The 27,747-nt window shown below is 41.6% G+C and overlaps 1 protein-coding gene across 1 annotated transcript; it reads left to right on the plus strand.

The window, feature by feature from the left end:
• The first annotated feature begins 8,303 nt into the window (after positions 1-8,303).
• LOC141940603 (elongin-A-like) lies at positions 8,304-27,586 on the plus strand. Its single transcript, XM_074861738.1, is given in 12 exon segments — positions 8,304-8,536; positions 8,538-8,648; positions 15,886-15,942; positions 17,783-17,895; positions 18,983-19,679; positions 21,113-21,212; positions 22,061-22,234; positions 22,684-22,781; positions 23,570-23,750; positions 24,255-24,378; positions 27,112-27,227; positions 27,367-27,586. Coding segments are annotated over 12 exon segments (1,926 nt in total). The 5' UTR covers positions 8,304-8,443; the 3' UTR covers positions 27,429-27,586.
• Positions 27,587-27,747: the final 161 nt, after the last annotated feature.

Genomic DNA, 27,747 nt, shown 5'->3' on the forward strand with positions numbered 1-27,747 from the left:
CAGGCAATAATCGTCCCAGGAAAGTGTAGGGTGGACCACTGGGTTCCCCACCTCAAAGCTGAGTGCCTGGGCAAAAGCCAGCATGCTCGGAGAAGGGGATGGGTTGATTTGACATAATATTTTTTATGATGAGGGTGGTGAGACACTACAACAGGTTGTCCAGGGAAGCTGTGGATGCCCCATCCCTGGAAGTGTTAAAGGTCAGGATGGATGGGGCTTTGAGCAACCTGATCTAGTGAAAGATGTCCCATGGCAGAAGGGTTGGACGGGATGATCTTTGAAGGTCCCTTCCAACCCAAACCACTCTGTGATTATATTAGTCTATGGCCTCAAATAACCAGCAGGAAATACCAAGGAAAAGCTAGCACTTTGGTTCCACTTTCTTAGAATTTCAGTGCTTAACTCTGGGCAGAGGGACAGAGACCAGCTGATGGAGATTCACAGTCATGTCCTATTTCTTGGAGTTAGGTTGCTGCTTCTGTAAAGACTTGCTTTGGCTTTCAAGGATACTGGCTCACATCCCCTAATGCATTTGCAGAGAGATGTGAACTTTGATCTTCTGTCTCGCAAGAAGGTATCCTCTAACTTCACAGAATCACAGAATCATCTAGGTTGGAAAGGACCTTGAAAATCATCTAGTCCAACCATTAACCTAGCACTGACAGATCCCAACTACACCATATCCCTAAGCACTACGTCAACGCGACTCTGAAACACCTCCAGGGAGAGGGACTCCACCACCTCCCTGGGCAGCCCATTCCAATGCCTAACAACCCGTTCTGTAAAGAAATACTTCCTAATATGTAGTCTAAACCTTCCCTGGCGCAACTTGAGGCCATTCTGTCTTGTCCTATCGCTTGTTACTTCGTTAAAGAGACTCATCCCCAGTTCTCTGCAACCTCCTTTCAGGTAGTTGTAGAGGGCGATGAGGTCTCCCCTCAGCCTCCTCTTCTCCAGACTAAACAACCCCAGTTCCCTCAGACACTCCTCGTACGACATGTGCTCCACACCCTTCACCAGCTTCGTTGCCCTTCTCTGGACACGCTCGAGTAATTCAATGTCCTTTTTGTAGTGAGGGGGCCAAAACTGAACACAGTAATCGAGGTGCGGCCTCACCAGTGCCGAGTACAGGGGTAAGATCACTTCCCTGTCCCTGCTGGCCACGCTATTTCTGACACAAGCCAGGATGCCATTGGCCTTCCTGGCCACCTGGGCACACTGATGGCTCATGTTCAGCCGGCTGTCAATCAACACCCCCAGGTCCCTCTCTGACTGGCAGCTCTCCAGCCACTCCTCCCCAAGCCTGTAGCGCTGATGGGGGTTGTTGTGGCCCAAGTGCAGCACCCGGCATTTGGCCTTATTGAAACTCCTACAGTTGGCCTTAGCCCATCGCTCCAGCCTGTCCAGGTCTCTCTGCAGAGCCTCCCTACCCTCGAGCAGATCAACACTCCCACCCAACTTGGTGTCATCTGCAAACTTACTGAGGGTGCACTCAATCCCCTCGTCTAGATCATCCCTAAAGATGTTAAACAGGAGTGGCCCCAAAACCGAGCCCTGCGGGACACCTCTCATGACCGGCCGCCAACTGGATTTAACTCCATTCACCACAACTCTTTTGGCCTGGCCATCCAGCCAGTTTTTTACCCAGCAAAGTGTGTGATCATCCAAGCCTCGAGCAGCCAGTTTTGCCAGGAGAATGCTGTGGGAAACAGTGTCAAAGGCCTTACTAAAGTCAAGGTAAACAACATCCACAGCCTTTCCTTCATCCAATAAGCAGGTTGCCCTGTTGTAGAAGGAGATCAGGTTTGTCAAGCACGACCTGCCTTTCATAAACCCATGCTGACTGGGCCTGATCGTCTGGTTGTCCCTCATGTGTTGTGTGATGGTACTCAGGATGAGCTGCTCCATGAGCTTCCCAGGCACCGATGTCAAGCTGACAGGCCTGTAATTTCCTGGATCATCCTTCCGACCCTTCTTATATATGGGCGTCACATTGGCCAATTTCCAATCTGTCAGGACCTCCTCGGTCAGCCAGGACTGCTGGTAAATGATGGAAAGCGGCTTGGCGAGCACCCCAGCCAGCTCCTTCAGCACCCTCGGGTGTATCCCATCCAGGCCCATAGACTTGTGTGTGTCTGTGTGATGCAGCACGTCACTGACTATCTCCTCCTGGATTGCGGGGGGATCATTCTCCCAGTCTCTGTCTTCTGGCTGAGGAGGCTGGATTCCCTCGTTACAACTAGTCTTGTTATTAAAGACTGAGGCAAAGAAGGCATTAAAGACCTCAGCTTTCTCCTCATCACTTGTTACCATGTTTCCTCCTGCGTCTAGCAGAGGATGGAGGCTCTCCCTGGTCTTTCTTTTGCTGCTCACATGCTTATAGAAACATTTCTGGTTGTCCTTGATTGCTGAAGCCAGATTAATTTCTAACGGGGCTTTAGACCTCCTGATTTCTGCCCTGCATAGCCTCGCAGCATCTTTGTAATCACTGTGAGTGGCTAGCCCCTTCTTCCAAAGGCTGTAAACTCTCCTTTTCTCCCTGAGTTGCAGCCAAAGCTCCCTGTTTAGCCAGGGTGGTCTTCTCAGTCGCTGGCTTCTCTTACAGCACCTGGGGACTGCCTGCTCCTGAGCCATTAAGACTTCCTTCTTAAAGAGTGTCCAGCCTTCCTGGACCCCTATACGCTTCAGGATCGTCTCCCAAGGGATCCTGTCAAGCAGGTACCTAAACAAGTCAAAGTCAGCCCTTCTGAAGTCGAGGATGTCAGTTCTGCTTAGCCCTCTCCTGGCCTCTCTAAGAATAGAGAACTCTATTATTTCATGATCGATGTGCCCTAGTCGTCCTCCAACCGCCACATCATCCACCAGTCCTTCTCTGTTCACAAAGGGCACCTTCTCTGGTCAGTTCTCTCACCAGCTGCGTCAGGAAGTTGTCTCCCACACATTCCAGGAATCTCCGGGACTGGTCCCGCTCTGCTGTGTTGTATTTCCAGCAGATGTCTGGGAAGTTGAAGTCTCCCACAAGAACAAGGGCAAGCGATCATGAGATTTCTCCTAAATGCCTATAGAATATTTCATCCACTTCTCTGTCCTGGGTGGGTGGCCTGTAGTAGACTCCTGCTACAACATCTGCCCTGTTGGCCTTCCCCCTGATTCTAACGCAAAGACACTCAACCCTGTCTTCACTACACTTGTGCTCAAAGCAATCATAACAGTCCCTGACATACAGCGCCACCCCACCACCTCTCCTTCCTTGTCTATCCCTCCTAAAGAGCTTGTAGCCATCAATTGGCACACTCCAGTCATGGGAGACATCCCACCATGTTTCTGTAATAGCCACTACATCATAATTTTCCTGTTTCATCATTGCTTCAAGCTCCTCCTGTTTGTTACCCATGGTGTGTGCATTGGTATACATGCACTTCAGATGGGCTGATGTTTTTCCCCCTTCCCCCTTCAAAGCTGAAGGCTCTGTCTATGAGCTCTAACTTGTGGGTTATACCATACACTGGAATAGTTTACCTCCACCTCTTGCCAGTCAACCTCAGGAATAATATGAAGCCAAACCTCCATATCCCAGGAGAATTTCATCCAATGGAAGAGATAAAAGGCAGGCAGGTGACTGCATGGGAAGGGAAGGATATTGGGGGAAGCAGAAGTCAGAGAAAAGGAAGATTTTTTCTTAGCTGTACTTTGTGTAATGTTTAATCTGGTAGATTTATTCGATTGCCTCCAGGCTCAGATGGGCTATTGCAATAACTGCTGCAAAATAACACGTGTGATTTTGAACAAAAAAGCATGGCTGTGCTAGTGGAGCTACAAAAAGTTACAAGATAAAAACGAAAAAACAGAACAGGGAATGAGAGGCAATCAGACACCTGAAATGAGAGTGAAGGAGAGGGACATAAAGGGAAGCCCTTACAACAGCAACAAGGTAACCAGCTTTCCTTATGAAAACCAGGGCCACAGCTGTGAAAAATTAAGAATAAAGCCTTATTTTAATACATACTTTAGGAACTTCTCCTTACTATACTATACTATACATTTTTTTCCTCATGCGTAGATTCCTACTGCCTCAAATATACAATTCAGTATAACATATTTAATATGTAAGATAACATCTATCATCATCTTAACACATCTCAATATATTTTAATTTACCAGTTCAATCTAATAATAAAATTCCTTACATTGACAATTATTCTTAAATTTTTTTGAAACTCTGCCTTAACAGGATCAGCTGATTTTTACACAAAGAATATATTCCCCACTGTGCTTCATGACTTTTAAGAACTTGTAACAATTAGTTTTTGTAGATAGAACAGGCATATTTCTAAAACAAGACTCCCAAACATATACATACTAGTGAACCTGATCTACTCAGTGTTCCCTTTTCTAACAGCTCATGCCCAGACATTTATACATTGTTATAATTTGAAGATGTTCTAAAGAGCCAACATTTTTCAGAGAAACATCTTTTTTTCTTTTGTTATTTTTCAGTTAGGTTTTCTTTTATAAAGGGGACAATTCTTCTCCAGAATGAATACACTATCATGATCTGTAGAAAATAAAAATATTATTCTAATTTTCATACTGTATCTTTAAAATTTACTAGCACACTGTAAAACAAATGTAAATCTTATTCAGTCTCTACAAAAGTGTTTCAAACATACAGTTCACTGTTGAAAAAAAACACACATGATAATGGGGAAATATCCCCACTGAAAATACAAAACTAATTTCTAATTTCCAGAAAACGCTGAACATGCTTTGAGCTGTGCAATATAGAGATAACCATCTTGTGGGGCATGCCTCAACATCTCAATGTACTAATGCTGACACATTCAAACATCTCCCACAGTTCTGAAACTTTAGTTGTATATTAGGGCAAAAACCATGAAACATTTAGTTACTTGTTCTTCAAGATCAGAGGACTGGTAGCGTACTTGGATACTATGCAGCATGCAGGCTGGTCTTGGAACTAGTCATTCTCATTTTCCATTAATTTGCTCACAACAAAGACTTTTAAACCAGGATTAGCTGCAAATCATGATACATTTTCTAAAATCAAACTTTAATGTTTTTTAATTTTTAGATATTCTTAACATTGTTTCCCTTATATCTTGAAAATAACCTGTTGTCTTTCTGCTCATTTCCTTTCCAATGGCACAGAAATTAATTACTACAAAATATTCTGATATTGATTGAAGTCCTTGCAATCAAGTTATGAATTATCTTCTCAGTTAAAAGAGGTAGTACATTTTTCTGGCAATATCTTAAACCTCTCAAGATGTATCCTTTTAGGTATGAGTGAATCTTGGGGAAAAAACATTTAATTTGCTCCATAATCAACTGGTCTATGTGAGTGACTGAGGACAATACTATCAATCCATGAAGCAGTAGCAGGGCATGTAGTAATGTTTTAACATTTTTAGGGGAAAAAAAGCACAAACATTTCAAGAGATTTGTTCTCAGCCCAATAAAAAAGAATAATTGTTATTATTTGCTCCACATGCATGAGTCAGAATCAGCAATAGGGAAAGTTCTTGTATCAGCAAAATAAGCCTTAAGGCAATTATAACCATCCTTTCTAATCCATGCACAACCATTACTGCACTCTTTCAGGAGAAAGTAAAGCCTTTTCTTTGAAGTCAACATGCTTTGATTTGTTGGTGGAATGCAAACGTCACTGCCATGGCCACATGGTGATCTACCTCGGTCAACTAAAGATGTTAACAAAACTCAGGCTCAGCTTTAGATACTATCTGCTTTGTTTGCTCTGAGCCCTTTGTGTATACTCAGCCAAATACTACGCACCCCCAAAGCCCATATTAATTTCACTATGATAGTTACAAAAAAATCTTTAAATGCATTAATCTGAATGTGTTGAGTAATCACACCAGTAATGCCTTTAGGAAGGCTGAAGCTCCTTATGCGGATTGGAGATAATTGTGATAACATACTGAACTTCAGTGGGAACTGCAGTCTTTTCAATAGAGATGGAAAAGAAATGTGTTTTCTTTATAAGCTGCTGAATAAATGTACAAACTAGTACTGTTTAGGATCAAATGCACTGGCCTTGATTTCACAGAAGGTGGCTCCGGGGAACTGTGTTCAGCAAGACACCCAACCCTGGGTGGGTCACTGAGACCTCTCCCATGAGGCAGACCTCCCCCAGTACTTGATCACTCAGTCCCAGTTCATTGCCTAATTCACCCATTCAAGCATCTCACATTGATCCATGCCCTGAAACTCTCACCTAGCTCTTCTTCTTAGCTCATACAAAGCTTATTTCTCTTTCTGGTTTCATTCTTTCTTGGAAACTCATCAAGCACTGGCAGTATGGCATAGAGAGGACCCTAGGGATGAGATGAGTTTGCAAGCCTTGGGGCAGACCCGATGGCACAACACAGCTCTTGAGCACATAGTGACAGAACATATATTGGAGGTATATTTTTGGGTGTGGCAATCCTCCTTCTTCTGAACAGGAGTCCTGCATTGATGCCAAACAAATCCTTGTAATGATCAGCATTGGCTGGCAGTTTTGAAGGACCAAGTAAACTTGGTATTCTTTCCTCTGCCAGTTATGTCAGGTGATATGAGAAATGCTGCAGTTAGATCTGGGCTAGAAAAATTTTTCTTGTTCTAGGAAAGTTTTTGAGATTTTAAATGTTTTATTCTTCTTCACTGGCATTAAATCATGATCTTTCAGAATAACTGGCCAGAAGTCCAGCAAGATTTTCCTCATCCCAGAAAACCCTGTAATTTGATAATTAAGGCTTTCAAACATATGGGAAACCCATCTTCAATCACATAATCCATATGACAATCAGCATCAACTTCCCTACTCAAAGATTACTTTATCCATAATGCTGGTGTGGACTGAATCTCTTCCAAGATTTCTTCTGCATAAATGCCACTTTGTGTAAGTAATTTCATACTATTAGGGTCAGAAAAATAAAGAAAGAGTAACTAGCTGCGGATAGCCAATTTTAAGGTAGGGTTGATGAAGCCTCCATGCACTGTGAAGATGAGTTAATTATTTCTGTAAAATAAAAAGATGATCATGGGAACTGGAGAGCTAGCCTACAACAGGGACCTGGATTTGTTTTTTCCATATCCAACCTGAGCCCTGTACTTACTGTATTTCCCTACCAGCTATTTTGGTTTCTCTACTGATAAATTTGCAATACGCTGTGCCAAGCTGTAATGAGATCTATTTTGCAAGAGTAGTAACCCTAACATGCAAATACCAGACTTTTGCCTACTTAAAATTCCCCTGTAGTTCAGACCGGATACACTCTTTTTAACACTTGCCCAAACACTGCTTTAAAGAGTGAAGGGTGTTCTATATATCTATTTTGATTATATCTACATTAACTTCCAAGGAAATACTGCAAACCCATAGATATTTTTAGAAGGGATTCATTCAGCTTAAGAGTCTTTCAAGCACGTGCTCAGCCCCAGCAAGCTCCATGGCAGAGATCCTGTTTCAGGTGCGCAGTTCACTCAGCACCAAAGACCGATGCCCTGTCCGATGTTTTTTGTGACCTTAGGTAAACCACAGAGGAGCCATGATGAAAGTTGCAGGACCCGAAAGTGCTCTGTTCCCCTAAAAAAAAAAAAAAAAAAAAAGGTAGGCCAGAAAGAAAAGGATGCCCTCTTCAGCCTGAGCGCTGCCTTCACCTGCAGGTTCGGACTGCAGTAGGGTGCCTGTGGGTGCCTTCCGGGGCTTGACCTTGCTACCCCTACGCAAGCCACTGTGCTTAAGGTCCGCCAAGCAGCCTTACAGCCAGGCTTGGACAACAGAAATGCCACAGACCTCGTAATTACCTGCAGGTAACCGTAGCAGCTTGCATGAGCAAGCGCAAGCGGCTCCGACGCTAACGGTGTCCCCCCGCCCTCTCGCGGCTGCTCCGGGGCGGGCAGGGCTGCACTGACCGACCTCCCTCGCCGTTCCTGCAGGGCCACAGCACACGCCACGGCATTTCTTGGGGCAGGCTGCAGTTCCCCCCCTCGACTCACCTCCATGGGCTTACTTCAGTTACAGCTGTGCTTGTTCAGCACCACACTGCATATTTAAATACAAGTCGAAAGAGAAACAAAGACACAAAGAAAAGCACGTAGTCTTTATCATTGCTGCCAGTCATGTAGCAAACCAGGTCAGCCGCAGCTATCAGCGAACAGCCTGGCAGGGAAGAGCTGCTTTGGGTCGGGCCCTGGGGCTGCCCCTGCCTTCCGTCAGACCGGAGAGCAGAGCTCAGGCCCGTGCCGCCTGTCACCAGGGCCCCGCCATGCTTCAGGCCATCGACCCCCGACCACGAAACCCCCGGGGAAAGCTCAGATGTAGCCGTGGGGCGGCTCGGAGGGCCCGGCGGCGCGGCGAGAGGCAGAAAGCCCGGGGGGGAGCTGAGGAAACAACGGGCACCGCTGGTCTCCGGCGGGGATGGGGACGGGGAGATGCCCCGTCGTCCCCGAACGGCTCCCAAGGAACGGCCTGGCCGCGGAGCCACCTATGACGCCACAGGCGCTGCTACAAGAGGGGCGAACGCGGGCTAAGCCGCCCGGGCGCCATGGCGGAAAGGCGGAGCGCGGCGCAGAGGGTGCTGAAGCTGAAGCAGCGGTTGCGCTGCGCGCAGGAGCCCGCGGAGGTACCCGTCCCGCGGCCGCGTCGGCTCCGGCGGGGGAAGGCGGGGGCTCCACCCCGGGCCGTCAGGAGGCTGCCCCGGTCCCCTAGCGTACACTGTGTATGTGTACGTGTATCTGTGTAACGCAGCAGCGGTGGGCGTGGCGTTGGGTGTGTCGGTGCCGCTGGCGGGCCAGGCCCCGTGGCCGGGCCGGTCGAGCCCGCTGGCCTTTTCCGTGTTGAGGCGACCTGGGCCCGCCCTTCCCCTTCCCGCTGCCCCTTCCCGCTGCCCCTTCCCGCTTCCCCGCTCGGCCTTGGCTGCCGCCCTGCCGAGCAGGGGGAGGGCTGTGGGAGCTGAGCGCAGCCCGCTGGGCCGCCGAGGGGGGGGGGGGGGGGAGAGATACTGGCCCGGGATCTCCATTTTGTTTCCCTCCGTTGTCTTGGCCAGGAGGAGTTGAAGGAGGGCTGGGTAGTGGTCAGGTGCGTGGTTATTTCCCGGGTGGGTAAGGGCTCAAGCTTTCTGTGGGTGGCCAAGAGGCCCTGCGTGCAGTCAGGTGGGTGTCATGTCTTTACATCTAACAGGTAACGTTGGCTGTGTCAAGTCTTTTCAGCCTGGCCAGAAGGTCAAAACACAGCAGCTGGGGTGCTAATTTCTATGTTCGTAAGAGCTTTTCTTGGTGAATTAGGTGTTTCTGCTTTAACGGTGCACAGCAAGAGGAGTGGGAGCTGTCACACCCTGTGGTGTTATTCCTGGTGCAAGAACAAAGCTGCTCTTATCTCTGAAAGAAATTAAACAACCTCAGTAGGATAGTGGGGCTGCTCAGTAGCTGCAAGGACTAGATAAGGAATACTTGAAGCAAGCAAACGTCAGTGGGGAGATGGATCAGAGCAGCCTGCGGAAGCTGTGCTTGACACTCTTGAGGTACTGAGAGGCAGATGGGGGAGATAAGCACAGGCTCCAGGGTGGTGGGGGGAAGAGGGCACTCTCCCTTCTCTGAGCAACAGCCTGGACTCTGAAGAAAATGAGAACAAAGCAGTATGTGCCCAATTGACCTCAGTGTTTTACGAATTAATAAATCACATTTGAGTGAAGGTGTATTCGAAAGGGTGGGGGTTTTTTTGAGGGTTAAATTCAGTTTGAAAGTACAGATTGCATTTGCCATGACAGATTTCTAAGACATTAAAACTGGCAACAAGTTTGTGGAAGTATTTGGAGGCAGAGGGCAGCAGTAAGATTTAATCTGCATTGTATTTGGTAGTTAATGAACTTGAAAAGCGCACTTATTAATCATGTCTACTGTGTGTTTTCAAAGTGTGCATGTGTATGCATATATAGGAAATACTGATTTTCTTAGTCCATAATGTTCTATCTTCCTTAGTGCCAGTGCTGTAGGCTGTATCTGTCCAAAATGCAAATATCTGCGCAGGTGCTTCTTCAGATGTTTTAATTTGCAGTTCAATGAACCTAAAATTTCTTCTTGTGCTACAGAAACGATCAGATATTATAGTCTTTGAATTTTTTAATACTTGGGGTTGGTGTTGATATGCTGCTCTTCTGAACAAGAGACTGAAAGGGAAAAGAAAGAAACAACTCTACAGGTAGCTAATGTTTAATTGATCCTGAAACAGTAAGTTTCAGAGTACAATCAAGTGAAAAATGTGAATAGCCCTTGCAGATTGGTTCTATTAAGGGAGGAAATGCGCATATTTCGTGGGATGAGTGCAAGCAGGTGCTGCATAAAATGGGACTAATGGTGGTGCTGCAGGACTTCTGCTGTTGCTGGTAAAACTGTGTCTAGTGAAATAGAAATATTTATGGATAACAGGGGCTAAGGGGTGGTAGGGGAAGTGAGAAACTGACAGCTGTAAATTGACAGTCATGAAATGCACTGCTAATAAATTGTAAATCTAGTAATAGAAAGCATGTGGATATCTTTAAAGGCAAAGAGGAGGGTTTTAGGTATGTGTGGAAGGAATAATAAAAATATTACAGACGTGTATGTAGGTAAGTGTGGTGGTGTCAAATATTTCTGCCCATATTTGAGAATATTTGTCTTGGCACTTTTTAATAATTGTTGAATAGTTTTTGATCTGCTAGCGACCAGGGAAGATTCAGAACATCGACTGTTCATGTCAAAAGCTTCTTAATGTGCATGGTTTGAGAGATACCCTGTGAATTTGCAGAGAATTGACCAAAGAATGAACAGAACTAATGATTTCGGTATTGTGTGATGCTCAAGGTACTAAGGAAGTTCATCAGGACAGGAAGAAAGTAGTGTGCTACTGTTTGTACAGGTAAATGAAATGGTTGTAATTGACATTGATCATGAAGGACTGTGTTGAGCAGCTGCATGATGTTGCATATAAGCTGTAGCTGATGCAGAATTAGAGGTTGGTGCCATGATCCATGCTACTCGATGAGGCTCTATGTAGATATGTATTGCCAAATTTATCTCAAATTATATTCAGCTGATACTGTCATAAATATGTACAAATCTCTTAAGGCATTTGAGTTGCTTCTGTATGATGCTGATTACAGTAGCAATGTTATTGACCTGATGCAATACATAAAATGGATTTCAGTTGCACTCACCAAAAATAGGTGTCAGGGCTCATCAGAAAACAATGTTGATTTGTGGTTTTGATTGTGGGTTTGTGGTGGGGGGTAATTATGCATCTGTTCTTGACATGGTGCTACTCAAATCTTTCTAAATTTAGAAGACAGCAAGCATTGTAGGGAAATGCCTTAAATGCTGAAGTAATTTGTGTCAGAGACTCTTCTAGAAACCAACTTTGATCATGTGCTAGGCTACACTCTTTTGAGCAACATGCATTTTAACATGGCTCAGTGGAAAGTCACAGCTAGGAGCTATGAATATAGGTCACTCAGGATAGGGGACTATTTTGGAGAGCATTGACTCAGAAAATGATTTGGAGCTCTGATGTATTACCAGTTGAGCATGAAATTGCAGTACAATGCAGTGGCTTATGGAATAAATGCTATCTTTGGGTAGCTTAGCAGGGTTATGTTATTACCCCTATATAGTATTAGAGGGACAATTACAGGAATATTATGTCCTGTTCTGGGGACTGTTTTTAAAAACAACACTGCCCAGCTGGAAAGATAAGACAGCCAAAGAATGGCTACAGCTCTGGTTAGCATAACCTGCGGAAACTAAAAAACCAAGGTCAAGTGTGTGATTAGTGTTTACATTTCTGTGTTGTATAAGATGTTTGAAAGAAGACTCCTTTAATTATCAGAAATAGATCATTAGATTCAGCAGCTGAAGACAAAATTAGACAAAATTTTTTTAGGGAAACAGTTTGGTTGGGTTTTTTTTGTTTGGTCAGTGTTTTGGTGTTTTTTTTTTTTAACTGAGGGCATGCGAATGACTTGCTTGGGAATGTGTTGGGTTTTTCTAACACGTTGTCTTCAAAGTCTTGGTGCTCTTTCACATGAGGTGTCTAGCTCAGGCAGAAGTTATGGACTTGGTGAAATTTTATGGGTTGTGTTATAGAAGAGAATGAACTAAATAGTTACAGGAATCCCTTTGAGAGAGGTGCAGCTGGTGAGCAAGGAGGGAAGGAGAGAAGCAGGAAAGAGTTACTGTGGTGAAAAAATGTTCAGTCAGTCCCTTGACCACAGATGGTCTGGGGACCTGTTAATGGGTCTCATCCTTCCTGAGGGTCCAGGCTCAGCTAGAAAAAATGAGACTGTACAATGCTTATATAAGGGATGATGGAGCAACATTGGTGCAGGGGGAAGAGACTAAACTTGGCACACCTGGGATCTGTTATCATCACTTTGCTTTCAGTTTTGACTCTGGAAAATTTTGTTTGCTCACATGTTTCTTAGCCATTGCTCATTACCATTGCCCTCTACTTTCCAAATGCCTGCCTGCTTTCCCTCCTCCCCTTCGTCTTGGCTCGCTCTTGCTCCTATTGTCACCTTTGCTTTTGACTCACACCAGTATGTGTGTTCCAGCTCTCAGTTTGTCCACAAGGCTCTGCTTCTGGTGTCTGTTTACACTGCATGAAGACCCATGTCTTGGGCTTGCTTGGAGTGTCATTTATTGGAAAAACAACAATCCCAAAGGCTTTGGATCATTCTTTAGAAATCAATATTTAGGGATTATGTAGAATAATTCAGGAATTGTATGTAGAGGTAACTTTTATGGCCTTCATAATTTTTCTATGTAAAGTTTACCATGTCTTTTAAAAGTTAATAGAGTTTTTCCATGAGGGTATAGCTGCTAGTAGTATGCAAGGCAAAGTAGTCTGAAAACCAGTGGAAGGTTACATATGTATTGTGTGTATGGAAGAACTTGGGGGAAAATTACTGGGTAAAGTCCAGTGAGATAAGAAGAGCTAGATGGGTAAAAGATATGGTTAGAGCAAGGCACCACAACAATCAATCTTCACTTTCTTTTTGAAAGCCTGCTCAGAACAGGCTTCAGATAAATTACTTTATCCTTTTGCCTTATTTTATGCAATAATTGTAAAGGTGCACCATATAAATATCATGACACCAAAGGTCATGTTTCTGACAAGCTTTAGTTTCAGTGACAGGTTTTACTGTGTCTTCACAGTATATCTTCTGTGGCCTTCACCAAAGTCTGATAAATACTGGAGTTTGGTATTTGTGCTTTAAAAAGCAAACAGCACCTCCTAGTCTTTGATAGAGGAATCAGAACTCTCTAGCAAATAGGGTAAATACAGATTTTCTCTGCTGTTACTGATGTTTGCCACAAATTAAATTTGCTTGTTTCCTGATTGTGTCTGTAAGTTTGCTTCTAAATGCGGAGGGCTCGGAGGTGGGTGATTACTACTGGCAGGCTGGATGATACCATTTACATTGCCCAGTTACAGTACGACGCAAATGGAGCTATCTCTCCTTTGGTAGTCCCATACATATATAGCTGCCAATCTCACTGCAGCCTGAGCTGTTCCCTGCTTTCAAGATCAGGATTGCTTCTCCCGAAAGGCTTGCCAGAGTCTTTGATCAATGCTTTCTATTTTGTTTTTAATGAAACCCTCTTGTTTGTCTTAATTTGCCAAATGTGATACACATATCAAGAAGGCAAAATGAACAGTGTGGTCTTTGGTTTAGAAAACTTTGAAAGTTTTGTCTTTCATTAAAATGTGTTGACTGCTTTTGGATATGCTTGTCATCTAGGTACTTTTGTAATTTAGCCTGCTGGCTTGAAGTCGTATGAATAGTAATTGCCTGTTTCCTGAATCTGTTCTTCTGAAATGAACTTGGCTTTATGAATTAGCTTAGTTGAAAACCCATCAAGAAGAAACACTGAAAAACCCCATTCTCTTTGTAGCTTGATGAAAGCATCTTTTAATATTTTTACTCATATAAGTTTGTCTCTGGCCTATGATATTTATTCCCAGTGCTGTGCACTGCTTGAGTGTCTAGTCATGCTATATAGCACAATATAACCTGTCAGCAATGGATTACTTCCTTTTTCATTGCAAAATAAATTAAATGAATGGGGATATATTTTTTTAATTAAATAAAAAAATGAACTAGCCTGACAATGTGGTTTCTAATGCTTATAATTAACATTGTGGGCAGTTATTATTTTCTCTACTTAAGTATCTTTGCAACACATTTTTTCCTTGATGGGATTATTTAGAAAAAGTCTTCAGCTCACAAAATATGTAGCCTATACCTGTGAAGTGTCTGGAAAAAGTTAAATGTTAAGCTTAAATTGTTCTCGGAAGGAAGAGTAGTTCTCTCAAGGTGCAAAATTATTTTTAACTTCATTGTGTGTATTCTTAACACAACTTACTAGCTCGGGGAGTGTCAAGTTGGATATAAGCAGAACTTCACATGGCTTTTGTACTGGTTCTGAAATTTTGGTCAGGAAGCTTTTTCATAGGCATCCTGCCATTTTGTAGCTAGCTGAACTTTTTGGGAGAGTTGATTTCTTACCTCTGTTCCTAGGCGTATGTCTTACCGTTACAGCTTTTCTCATGTTTTCCCAGGCTGCGAAGCATTTCTCCTGTACTTCTGTAGGTCTCAGAAACACTAGGGCAGAGTGAATGATGTACAGGAAGAACTGCATGCCAGGCATGTAGATAGAGCCCACTGTACACAATGAAATTCAGTGTTAAGTGTGGGATTCCACTACTAATACATTATAGGAACAATGAAACTTAGAACAACAGTAGAGAAAAATACTCCCCCAGTGCTCTTTGTAAATTGTTTCTTAAAGTTTGCTATTTTAGTACCTGTTGTACCTCCTGCAACACCATGTCAGAAGCAATATTTAATAAATGACAGTTCATCAGTTATCAGAGCTGTTATTATAGTTAAAATATTTCTGGGTAGTCTGTTTTGCATTCCTGCAGGTTCCTGCCACTGCGTTTAGAAGTGGCAATGATCTGAAAAACTTGATTAGCATACCAGGCTTTTTAACAGCATTTCTTTAGGCTTTCTTCTGTTGCACATAAATTGTCATCTACATAACATAGCTTCATGGAAGTTTGTGAAAGATAAGGCAAATTGCTTGTGTGTGGTCAGCTGCAAGATTCTGGGGTGCTGTATACCCATTGCCAAAGAAATTTATACTTCACTTATAAATGGGATTTTTGTGTTACTAAACACTTCTCATAGGAAGATGAGCCATTTTGTATTTGAAAAATTATATTCTGCTTTGGAAATGTTTTTTGTAACAGGTGTACACTTTGTCCGTGTGAAACAAAACAGCTGTTCTAGCTTGAGCTCATTTTGTTAGTGTATAAATTGCAGTCAAGTTTTCAAAACATATTTTTTGCAAACTGGGCTCCCACCAGCCCTGTTGTCCTTTTGTGGCCTGGGCTGATGGAGTGGTGCTGCTGACTGGGAGACCTGCTGGGAGACTTGCTGCTTTTTGCATTGTGCTGGGTCTGCATAATGCAGCTTTTTTATCAGTTCTGTGACAAATGAGGGTCACTGCTACATGAGAAGTGTGGGCCTGTACTACTGTATTGTTGATCTTTAATGTAATCTGTGTAGTAGTAAATTGTTAGCTACTGGATATGCTGGTATTGCTGAAGTTGAGGGGTTGGCAGAACTGTACTGGTTCACAGCACAGACCTCAGGCACAGTCCTGATGTGTAGTAAAGGAGTGTTTACATTCTCCTGAATTTACTGGATATTCCTTTTGACACTACTGAGTATTTTTGGATTAAACGTGTGGATGAGGAGGAGAAAACCGGAATAGAATTTATGAATATTTGTTTAAAAAAAATCTAATGTTTTCTTCCAGATTTTAAAAATGCTTAAAGTACTACAGGAGTTGGATATATCACTGGATATTCTAGTGGTAAGTAACCAATAATATATTAAACTATTCTGTAGTGAATTACTGTGTAAATGTCAGGGGTCTGGAATCGTTGTTGCATTTTGTAGTTTTAACTCTTAATCATAATTTTTTTTAGAGCTCTGTACAAAGAACCATGGAGCCTTTTCCAAAAGCCAGCTGAAAGCTGGGCATACGACTTCACAAATGCAGTATTATGCCAACGGTGGTAGTACTGAGCATGAATCTGAGCATATAGAAAACACTTTGATACTCAGGGTTGGTTTCTTCTCACTGTAAAACTGCTGTTGAGTCAATGCTTAAGACAAAGCAAATACGGGCAAACCATTCTTTAGGTCAGTTGTCTCAATTTTCTGTCTTTTATTAGCAGCTCAAGGTTAGTTTCTTGCATTTAAAGAGCAGGCACACCGAGTAAGGATACTTGTGACTTGTATCCTTATCCAAGCTGCATCCTATGAAATTTTATATTGGAACTTCTCACACTGGTCTGTGAAGCTTCTAGTTACTATGAGCAATGTGTCTGTATTTTGTGAAGAAGAAAACCATGTATTTTGAGAGAGTTCTTTGAAGAATAAGAGAAAAATGTGGTAGTTAAGACTTTTGGCTGGCCTATTCAGGCAAAGGCATTTGCCCGCCTAAACACAGGTAGACTTCTACTGGAATACAGCAATATTTCTGTATTTTTGTTGGAAAACAAAATAATCTCATATTGCAATTAGTTGTTTAAAATGAAAGGGCTTCTGCAGACAGTTCACGTTTCCAGCAAACTTGCATGTTTTATAACGTGGCAGATTTTGATGGAAACCTTCAAGTCAAATAGAGGAAAGAGATGTCTTGCAACTGAGGACTCCACCTATTTTTAATGCATTTGAAGAACATAAATTGCTTTAGGAAATAATCCCACCGAACTTCTTGCATCTGTTTGCAATATACTGACCTACCAAACCAATATTGCTCAAATTAAATTCACTTTAAGGATATTTAGCTTCTATACAAGTGCTTTCTAAGGTGTGAGCTGATTATGTGGGAGTAGCACATGTATAGCTCTTGTTCAGACTTCACAGGAGTATCATTTCACTAGTTAGCAAGAGCATTAACAGGTTTCTGCGAACCCAGTGAATTCCAGGTTTTGTATGCATCGTAAAAGTGAGAGTTAATGAATCAGAGATACTGCGAATACACAATTTAAAAAAATCACCTGTGATTCTATATACACTCGAAGTCTGCAAGATAATTGTGCTTAACATAAAACTCACTAGAGCAAGACTTGAAGGCACAATGGTAATGTGACAATAACTGTACTGGGGAAAACCAGAAAATGATGGGTTTTAAATGTCAAGGTTTTTCTTGTGGCTGAAACTGAGACTGAGTTTAGTCATATGAACTCTGCTCCTCTGACCCCTCTACCCCATACTACTCCTGACTGAGATCCATTTTAGATTACAATACATCCATTTTATGTGCTCTCTAGCATGCTAAAATGTACCTGTATAAGCCTAAAGGGAATTTGAGTTGATTATCTAATTCACTGGAACAGTATGTATTTTGCGCATCTAAGCATTTGAACCAAGTGAAATTCCTGAAATATGTAGATTTAATGGAGGAAAATGACTTCTTTTAGTTTTATGAATTAAGACTGCATCTTGTTCCCTGTACTTGGTTATAAATATCTACCTTTCCTTCAGTTCTGTTTGCAGTATAAAGAGTGCATTTATTTCTTTAGCTGCCATAAGATTGCTCTGATTACTAGGCTAATACTGCTTGTAGCAGTTCTAGAGAAGGTTTTATTTGTGATGTTAGTTGTGATTTACTCTGCCCGTCTTTCTTGCACTATCTTCAACAGGAAACTGGCATAGGCAAAACAGTTAACGGTTTTAGGAAACATTCCACTGCTGGGAATGTAGCTAAAACCCTGGTAAAACAGTGGAAGAAACTTATTCCTCCAGAAAATAATAGGTAGGTGTGAACTAACTTTTTTCTAAAGATCAATTGTACTGTAGTGTAACTTTATAAAATACAGCTTGGAAAGCTTAGGAAAGTGTTTGGAATGACAAATAATGCATTAGGACAAATGCATAAATGGAATGGAGGAAATGAGTCTTTGTTTTATAAAATATCAGAAAACAAATCAGAGCAACTAGTATTGGTCAATTAGCCAGCCAGGACTCAGACTTCAACTGCTTTTTTTTGACTGGCACAAGTTCTTAGGTCCCAGCTGATGCAAGCAGGACTAAGCCAATGATGGGTACTGCTCTGCGTTTCTTCAGGAAAGTGGGAAGCTTGCTCTGTCTTCCTGGAGGTGGTGGTTAAATGAGGCAGCTCTCCAGTCATTTGGTTGTATAGAGAACTTTCCTATAATGTGCTTGTGGACTGAGGGGGCCTTCCAATATTGGAGGAGTCACACTGAAGAGATGCAATTTCTTCTCAGAATGAAGCTGTCACCACGGCTGTGGCCAGGCTGTCTGTGCTTTAGATGTTTTGCAGACCTCTGATAACTTGAGGCAGTTGAGCTGAGAAAGCCAAAGGTTTAGATTGACTAAATAGTGCATTTTAAACCTGAAGTTGTTCACACAGTGGGAAGAAGAAATACCAGAACCTATGAGAAGCAAAGCATAAAGGCTGACCTGTTGTAATCTATACCACCTACAGAGCATGTTGACAATTTTCTGTCTCCTAGTTATTTCAAGTACCATGTCTGTGTTATAAAACATGCAGGGAGACTAGTGTAAAAAGTGGTATCCAACATGTTATAAGCAAGTAGTACTGTCAGGCATGTTTTCCTACTGATGGTTATGTTCCAACTCCCCGCTTATCTTACTGTCAATTCTTGCAGTATTTAGTGGTGCTGGACCCAAGAGCTGCTTCTTTAGGATTCTGTACAGATAATGGAAGAATAAGAGCAAAGCACAGTTCTGGGTCTCGTAAAATTGACACGTGGTGTGATATAATGCTTTTAATTTTACTAGTATAGGTAAAAAGATTGATTTGTTCAAGAATTTAGCATCAGATGTAGCATGGGATGAGCTTATTTTTTATGTTGCAGTGGTCACAGAGGAGGAAAACAAAATACCAAAAAAGATGAGACAAAATCTTCTGTTTCCAAGGAGATTAATCCTTCAGAGAAGTCCAAAGCATCTGTACTGGCCTCTGGAAGTTCCAGTAATGCTCCCATTTCTAAAAAATTGAATAAGCAGTGTACTTGCAGTGAAAAGACCTGCAAAAGTAGAGATTCTGAGTCTCAAAAAGAATGTGATAATAAAGAAGGTAGCAGCAGTGGTTCTAGGCATGCTTCCTGGGATACCGATTCTCAAGCTAAAGAAAGTGACTTCAAAGAGAGAACCTCCACAGACAGCAAGAAAGTTTCAGAAAAGCAGTGTTCCTCTGCAGCCAATAAAGACTTTTCACCCCTGAAAGCAAAGCCTAGTAAGGATGCTTCTGAGCAGAGAGATCCTAAGCATGTGAAGAAACAAACACAAAACCTTGGCATAAAAAGAAAAGCTGAATTATCTAGTGATGAGGAATTTGAGCCCCCTACTATGTCTTTTGAATCTTATCTTAATTATGATCAGGTTACCAAAAAAAGAAAGAGGAAGGCTTGTTCTACAGGTGAACAGCCAAAGAAGTGCAGTGAACAGAACAGCTCATTACCACAGAAGACTTCAAAATTTTCTCATGGAAAAGAGGGAGAGGAAGATGTAAAAAAATGTGAGGGTGATCAGTCAGAAACTCCCAATAAAAAGGTAAGCCACTGCATGGTTGAGAATAATAAGTAAACTGCAGATGAATAAGTGCTTTGGACTCTTATTTTCAGTGAAATTCAGCTGTATTTGTTTTAAGCAACAGATTGCATGGCTATGATATATCAGCTACATTGCAATTGCCAATAATTGCAATAATTGGGGAAAAAAAAGATTGCTTATTGCATACTGGCAGTTTACCATTGACTTGTCCTGTATTTTTAGGATTATTTCTAATACGGCAATAGTCTTTGATCCATATCAGCTAATCTGCTTTTTACCCCCAAAGTAAAGGTACTTACCTTTGGACAGATGTCCCCTTCTTCTATTCTTGACCAGCCTGGTTTGTGACTCTAGCAGCTGTTTGTGTATAGCACGGGTGTTTTGTGAGATGCTGTGGTTCTTTAATAGTGAATCTTAGGTTTGCAGTGGAACTAAACTTTTTTTTAATGCATTGAAGTAAACCACAGTATTGCATATAAAAACAGCTTATATATGTTCATAACGTGGACTATCCTAGTCCCATGAAGTGAAGGAAGCTTAAGTAGCTCCTCTGAGCCAAGGTAGATCTAAACATGTGTATTAATTGGACCTTTTAAATGAAGCCCTTTTGTGCACTGGGAATTAGAGGTGTCTTCAGTTTTTATCTTTACTGTGATATGAAAGCTCCAGGCTTTATTTATTGTGAAGATGCAATCTGAATGTGCTATCTTCTGTCCCAAATAGAGTAATATTAATGTAGAGGCTTGTGTATGATAATCCAGCATAAACTGTTTGAGGAAAAATCTTGGATGTTCAAGCAGTCATGAAAAGTTATTAAAGACACTGAAATGAAGTTCAGGGAGATGCAAGTTTTGGACTACAAGTGCCTGGCTTACAATTGGAGGACACCTAAGACCCAATTTAGATGTTGCATGTAATACTGAGCATTTGTAGGGACCTGTCCTTACCAGCCTCCACAAGAGTCTGTGAAAATTTTGGGCTAAATGGCTCATCTAGCACAATATAGGAGACTTGATAGGACCAGGTATAAAGCTGTTTCTTGTCTTTCATGATGGCATTTAGTTTGCCTTTAAACATTTAATTGTGGTTTTGTCATCTTGCAGTTTTGTCTCATTCACTGCATGCCTCTAACCTTAATAGTGATTTGTCTGAAAGCCTGTTAGCTGAACGCATCTACTCTATTCTTTAATCTCTTTTTATGCACTGATTGCAGATATCCCACTAAGTTCCTTTTGTGATGTAGTCTTGGTAAATAGAGTATGAAAGGGTATGCTGAAAAGTAATCCAGAGAGTAAATTTTAGTGCAGAAGAGCAATAATTCTAGTTATCCTAGTTAACTTTGGGGTTTGCTTAAGGGTTTTTTGTAGCTTATTTTAAGCCTCGGTGAACCTGAATTTGTAATGTTGAAGCAATGTTTCCTTGACTATGTACAGGCCAAGGTGGATTCCCTCCAAGATCTTCTTAATACCCCACTGCCTAAATTTCTGACAGGCATCTCATTCTCATCTCCCCCATATGCTGCAGACTTTAAAGGTAAGTAGTCTGCAAGGCTGGTAAATGTGAAATAGTGAAGGTTTTTACAGCTCTATGTAGAGATGTCTTTATCCCCTTTCCTAATAAACTATATTAGCTCATCTGTCCATCACAAAGAAATGCCTCCCCTTCATTTTCTCATCTGTAGAAATCATGTTGAAGCTGAAGTGAGTTATAAAGACTTCCCTCTTATGGCTTGCTGAATAAAGAAATACTGTGGAAGGTTACCACAGATGTAGAGAAGGCATAGATCAGGTGGTAGTTCTTCAGGCTCCATTTATCTTTACTCCTGTCTGTACCTTATAGTAGGCAAAGCTATAGTAGAAATCTTAGGTAAAACAAATATGGGAAGCACTAGGTCTAGCTTTGGCGTAGGAACTTGCTAACATCTTTATAGGTAGGTGACACAAAGTGCCAGTGGTTCCCCTAGCAGCTCCTGTGAGGTTTCAGTGATTTCATTTCACTCTGGTCTTGAAACATCAGCTTCTTGTTGCAGCTTCTTGTTTCTCTAGGATAACTTGGGAAGGTCAATAATGTGCTGTAGGCTGATAACAGAATGATAACTAGATGTGAATACAGCTCTTATAGACCTGAGCTAAATAATGTAAGTCTGGTTTGAGTTGGTGCAGCTCATTTGCAGTGTACATGCTATCTTGGTGTTAGATGATGATAAATGGACTTCTGTAACACATATGTGTAAGAGCCCCAAACTGTAATGCCATGACTTTGTATTTCAAGAAAAGAGTATACATGTGTCTTACCAGCTGTGTTTCTCTCAAAGCTGAATGTTTAAAGCATTGTAAAATGTCAGGAGGTAAAGGAAACCCTGCCTGATGTTTTGTTTGCAGCTCCCCTAGCACCTGTTGTAGAAGCACCCCAGCAAGTCAGTGAAGTGGTTCAATTCACAGGACAGAGACTGAACTCTAAAATGCAAGTTTACTCCGGCTCTAAAACAGTCTGTCTTTCAAAGATGCTTACACTGTATGAACAGTGCATCCGTGTGCTTCAAAATAATATTGATTGTGAGTACTTGAAGGGATTTGTAGCAGGCTGTGCTAAAACGTAGTTTCATTTTGAAAGCTTACCTTTTTAAAAGTTCCAATTTTAGTTAAAATATTACTGTCCCATAAATTATAAGCCAGAAAGCTTGCTGATTTTTTTTTTTCCTTCCAACACGTTTGTTTACATAAATTAGAATGAGTAATCAAGAAATTGTTTATTCCCTTGTGTAGGCAGAGAGGGGAGTGATGCACATCACTACAGATGGGGCAATATCTAGTCAAAGATGCTTTCTCCATCCTCAAATGTAACTGCCAGTCAGTACAGAACTGCTGATTCATAAATATTTTCATAGCCTGACTTCAAAACGTGTTCTGTTGGTACTTGCTAAACTTTTTTTTAAAGTTGTTTGAGTGGTGTTACCCACTGAGTAAAAGAAATGACCTACTGAAAGTACTGTCCTTTTTTGTAGCGCTGCGTGAAGTAGGAGGTGTGCCCTTTGAAATTCTTGAGCCTGTTCTAACACGTTGCACACCAGAGCAGTTGTTTCGAATAGAGGAATGTAATCCGGTAAATTCTGCCTTGTTAACTTCAGGGAAACACAGAGGACATGAGGCATCTGTTTCTGCCTTCCTTGCACCCTTTTTGATAAAGATTCTCTGCGGGTTACAGTGGCTTTCTGTCTTGCACACTTATTTCTTTGAATTCAGCTGCTGTTATCAAGCCTCCCTTTCTCAAGTGTCAGGATTTAAGTAATTTCAGAGAATTATTACTGATGACTAAGTGAAAGCCACTGTGGGTAGAAAAGTATTTCTGTTTCTAAAAATAATAATAATAATAAAGGCCACAGTATTTACCCCTGAAATATCTGGGAAAGTCATAATAGAATGCACTGTTTTCAAGTTACAAACCATTAAGGCTGCAAAGCATACCAATCAGGAAGTGTCTGGGGTGAGATTTCATGTATGTGGTAGATTTCTTATCTACCTTGTTAGGACTTCAACTCCATGATGAATTTGAACATCGAGGTTCTGAGTGTGCAGCACTTTGTAGTGCAAGGTGGCTATTTCTCTGCACACCTAAAGTTGAGAGCTGGTGTGGCCTGAGCCTGGGCTGGAAACGCAAGTCTAGCCTGTAAGCATGGCTCATTAACTCAAATATAGTGCTCTGTTATTTGAAGCTAATGTGATTTCTAGACTGAAGTCAGTATCTCTGCATGGTATTGCCATGTTCCGTGTGGGGGTACCTGTCACAACATGTGTGGTAGGATTCGTTCTGCATCTTTTTCTAGCAGGGGATTGGGTCTTGAAAATGTTATTTTTAAATCTTTGACTTAAGATATCTTGTGTTCAAAGTAGATGTTTACAGAAGAGTCTGACCACTTGTGGAAGAAACACTGCCAGAGAGATTTTAAAAACGAGAGTCTTCTGGAATATGAGTCTTGGCGTGAAATGTACTTGAGACTGTTTAATCAGAGAGAAGAAAAACTAAAGAGGCTTACAAAAAGTATTGCTTCAGCTCAGTCAGAGAAACCAAAAGGTAAAATCTGTGGTTAGCTTTTCTACTTACAAAACCCAGTGTCTTCTGCTATTCTTGACGCTTAATATATAGGGTTTAGTTATTTGTTTGCACTGATCACTAATGCTGTGCCTCTAGGAGAAGTCATCAAGAAAGAACACTGTTCCTTTTAATTTACGAGTTGCTCAAAAAATAAATACATGCATTAATACATTAATGCATAATACTTGGAGCATACAGTAGACAGATCTTACCTTCCTGGTTAGACTTAGGATTCTAAGCAACAATTAAAAGAATACAGATGTAATTACAAATACCAAAGTTAATATGAAGAAATACTGTATGCATGACTGCATACACTATTTGCCATGGTTCAGTTACTACTTTGGTACCAGATTCTGCTTTTCTGAACTGTTTTTTTCCAATTTAAACCTAGAAATTGCCACACAACCATGTTATCAACAAAGCTTTGAACATAAAGGGCCAAAAAAGTCACATAACCTCTGCTACTTGCCTCTGTATTAGGCAGGCAAGTAAAAATGGCCTATATGACTGGTGCAGCAAAACCACCCAGGAACATTCGCCGTCAGCAAGAAATCCATGGGACAGCAGGACCTGTCACCCAACTTCATCCCGTAAAGATGTGCAAGTAAGTGTTCTGTACTGTGCTTTTGAGTTTAGATGTCTTTGTCAGTACAAAAGCTTGCTGGCAAAATATTTTTGAAGTTACAAATAGCTCTCTATTTACTTTTTTAAGCAGCTAGTGGCTAGAAACTAACTTATATTTTAAGTCTTGTGTGCTCCTCTGCTGCATATGAATTGTCATCACAAATTTCTCCAGAGTGCTAGTGATGAATTCACCCTCCCAGCTGGAGAGTGAGTGGATGCTGTTGGTTTTCTCCGGACTACACTAATGCCACTTGACATCGTGGGGAGATTCCAGTGTTGATGTTTCATATTTATAAACCTGCCTAGTAGCCCCACATGTTCTCCTGCTTTCATAAAATCCCAATTAGCTGTCTGGAGTGATATAGCTGACCAGAGTGAGTCTCAGCAACTTTTAATACTCTTGATGGTGGGTTTCTTCTTTGGCAGTTTAAAGGAGTGTCTGGAACAGTCAGTTTGTAGCAGTAGCCACACTAATCTCTGGAGGAAGAGAAAACTGGGATTCCATAAATGTTTCCTTTGTATAGCACAAAGCCAAATTTTCTTTGTGACATCTTAGTTCAGACTAGCTCAACAGCCATGAAAACCAAAGCTGAGATCTGATATTTGTCCTACTGTTCCTGCCAGCCTAATGAATTCTCTTGTATCCAAGAGTATGACTGCAACAGGGAGATAAACCTGTAGCACCAGCTTCTACCTCTTCTTTCCTTCTCAACTACATGGAGACAGACTACTGGTTTTTACTGTTTAAATATCTGTTCTTGTCCAAAAGAAAAATCAGTAGTTTGATTCAGAAGCACCCCATGGGTTGATGAGTCCATGTGCTGGCAGTTGGACCATAAAAGCTATAGAGAGTATTCATGCTGCCTGAACGTGGGTATCTTAAGATGTGGTCACTCAGTCTGCTGTGGCTGCTGGTGAGCATGGTGCCCTCCCCTGTCCCTATTGCCTGTGGTTGTTCCCATGTTGGCATAATTGCTCTTCAACTAGCTCTCTCAAAATTATCCCTTTGAGGGAGCGGCAGGTGGAACGTTTTTCATTAATCTGAATTAGGGAATAGTTATGCAGGTTGACAAATATGTCAGTGGATAATGACAGATAGTTGGGAACAGGGAGCATAAAACTTAAGCTGTTGTAAATGTGATGCAAGACTGACTTAGTGTGGCTGAACATGTCAGGAGAGTCATTTTAGGTTGTTTCTGTTATGATGCTGCAGTGCCTGCAGTTGTGCTGAGTAATTGTTCGGTCTTAGGCACATGAACTAGATAACTGAACTGACCTGGGTTTACTGGGGGGTGGGGAACCCCTACAGAACGATGGGAAAGTGTGTTTTCTGTGAATTTCAGGAGCTTGACTTCATCAAGCAGCCTTGACTTACTGCTCAAGATGGTGGTGGTATGAGGCAGAAATGACAGCTTGGATGTAGGAACTTAAAATAAGCTTTTTACACCAGATACGATGTTTTTATAGCTGCACCTTTAGTTGATAAAATTGGGGAGCTATACCTGCCTGCCATGGACAGGGACACCTTCCACTAGATCAGGTTGTTCAAAGTCCTGTCCAGCCTGGCCTTGAACACTTCCAAGGAGAGGGCATCCACAACTTCTCTGGGCAACCTGATAGTACCCCACCAAGGCAGTAGCTTAAGGCACTTCAAGTTAGGCTTTTGCTTTCAGTTGCCCTGTGGGAGGTTGTATCTGTGCTGTGACAGACCAGCCTTCCCGTTTAGGTGCTTAAAGTACAGTAGTGTAAATGTCCTTTCTGCTACAGTAGTCTCTGGACCTGTAGCTGAATGATGTACTCAAAGCCCTGCATGTTGTTTTCTTGGGCATGATAAATTAGGAAGAACTGCTGTTGTGTGAAAGAAGCTGTAAGAGGGTTGTTGCTTTGCCTTCTTGAGGAACAAGAGTTTGTTTAGGCACTGTTGAGTTTAACCTCATTGCTTTGACCATGTCCTCTGAAAACCTGTTGGTTTTACAAGTTGAAGAATTTGTACAGCTGAAATCTTAAATTAAGCTGGTCTTGCAGGAGCTAAGATGGTCCTATGGCAGACATCCAGATCCCTAACAGGTTGCTGTTTGCAGTTCAGTGTGCAGTGGTGTATGATAACTGGTAGCAGACATCAGTGACTGGCTCTGAAGTGTACAAGGCTGCTTAGATTGGTGACGTCATGCTGACACTTTAATGTTGTGTTGGTTTAACTGTCTTTTAGCTCTGTATCTGCATCTGCCTCAGTCCTTGTCTTGCTGATTGAGGATTCCAACCTAATATTTAGGGGTCGTTAATGTGCCTTTTGCTAGACATTCCTACTTTAAAAAAAAAAAAAGGCAAGCTTGTGTAAATTTGCCCTCATTTTCTGTCAGAGCTAGCTAGCAGTTCAGCTGTGCTCAAAGAGGAAAACAAACATGAAGAGCAAACTAGAGCACAGGGCATTATGAATCACAGTGGCATTGCTAAACTTTTGGGTATGTCACAAATTATGATCATTTAATTTTAAAGAGAAATAAGATACATCAAATCTAATAAATGGAAAATTTGTGCAAGGATGGAAATGGACTAGATGACCTCCTGAGATCCCTTCTAACATGAATTATCCTATGATTTTTCAATGTATGAAGTCTTAAATGTTTGTGATCAGTTTCTTTCAAAGCAAATTAGAGCAAATAGTAGTTTGATATCAAATCCTAACTTTTTTCTTATTTCCTTGTTTTAAAAGAAAAATTATTCCAGAAAGCAGAGGCAGAAATAACACATCAGATCCAGTCTCTGCTAGCAACAGTGGAAGCTCTAGCTCACATGTAATGACTCAACATGAAAAGAAGCCTATCAAAAGTAAATGGAATTTCCTAAGATTATAAAGATAATTGTTTTAACTTGCTGTCTATTAATATATGCATAATATTATGCTAATACCATTTTAAGTCACTTGCAGCTGTGATCCTAACTGGTCTCTTTTTTGTTGTTGTTGAAGAAATTGCACCAATCATGAAGAAAACTTTGAAAGCATTGAAGAGTAGAGCTGGACGACCATAAAATGAGGCTGCATATTTGAAGCTTATGTGACTATTTGTATATAATACTACAGCTAATGGCAGTAGTGTTACTGTAAAGATTCTTCAACTTGCTTTAGTTAAAATAGTTACGAAACATTGCAGGGGCGAATGATTTGCAATAAAAATTGAAACATCTGAGTCCTTTCATACTGCTGCTTTCTTATTCATGAATGAGGAAAACTGAGTTGAAATAAGGTCAGTACACACTAACGACAAATCAGTTTATATGGATTTTTACAGGTGCTGTCTTTATCAGTTTATGTACACATTTGCATAAGATTTTCATAGCAGCACTTAAC

This window comes from Strix uralensis, chromosome 3 (genome assembly GCF_047716275.1).
Source record: "Strix uralensis isolate ZFMK-TIS-50842 chromosome 3, bStrUra1, whole genome shotgun sequence".
NCBI lineage: Eukaryota > Metazoa > Chordata > Aves > Strigiformes > Strigidae > Strix > Strix uralensis.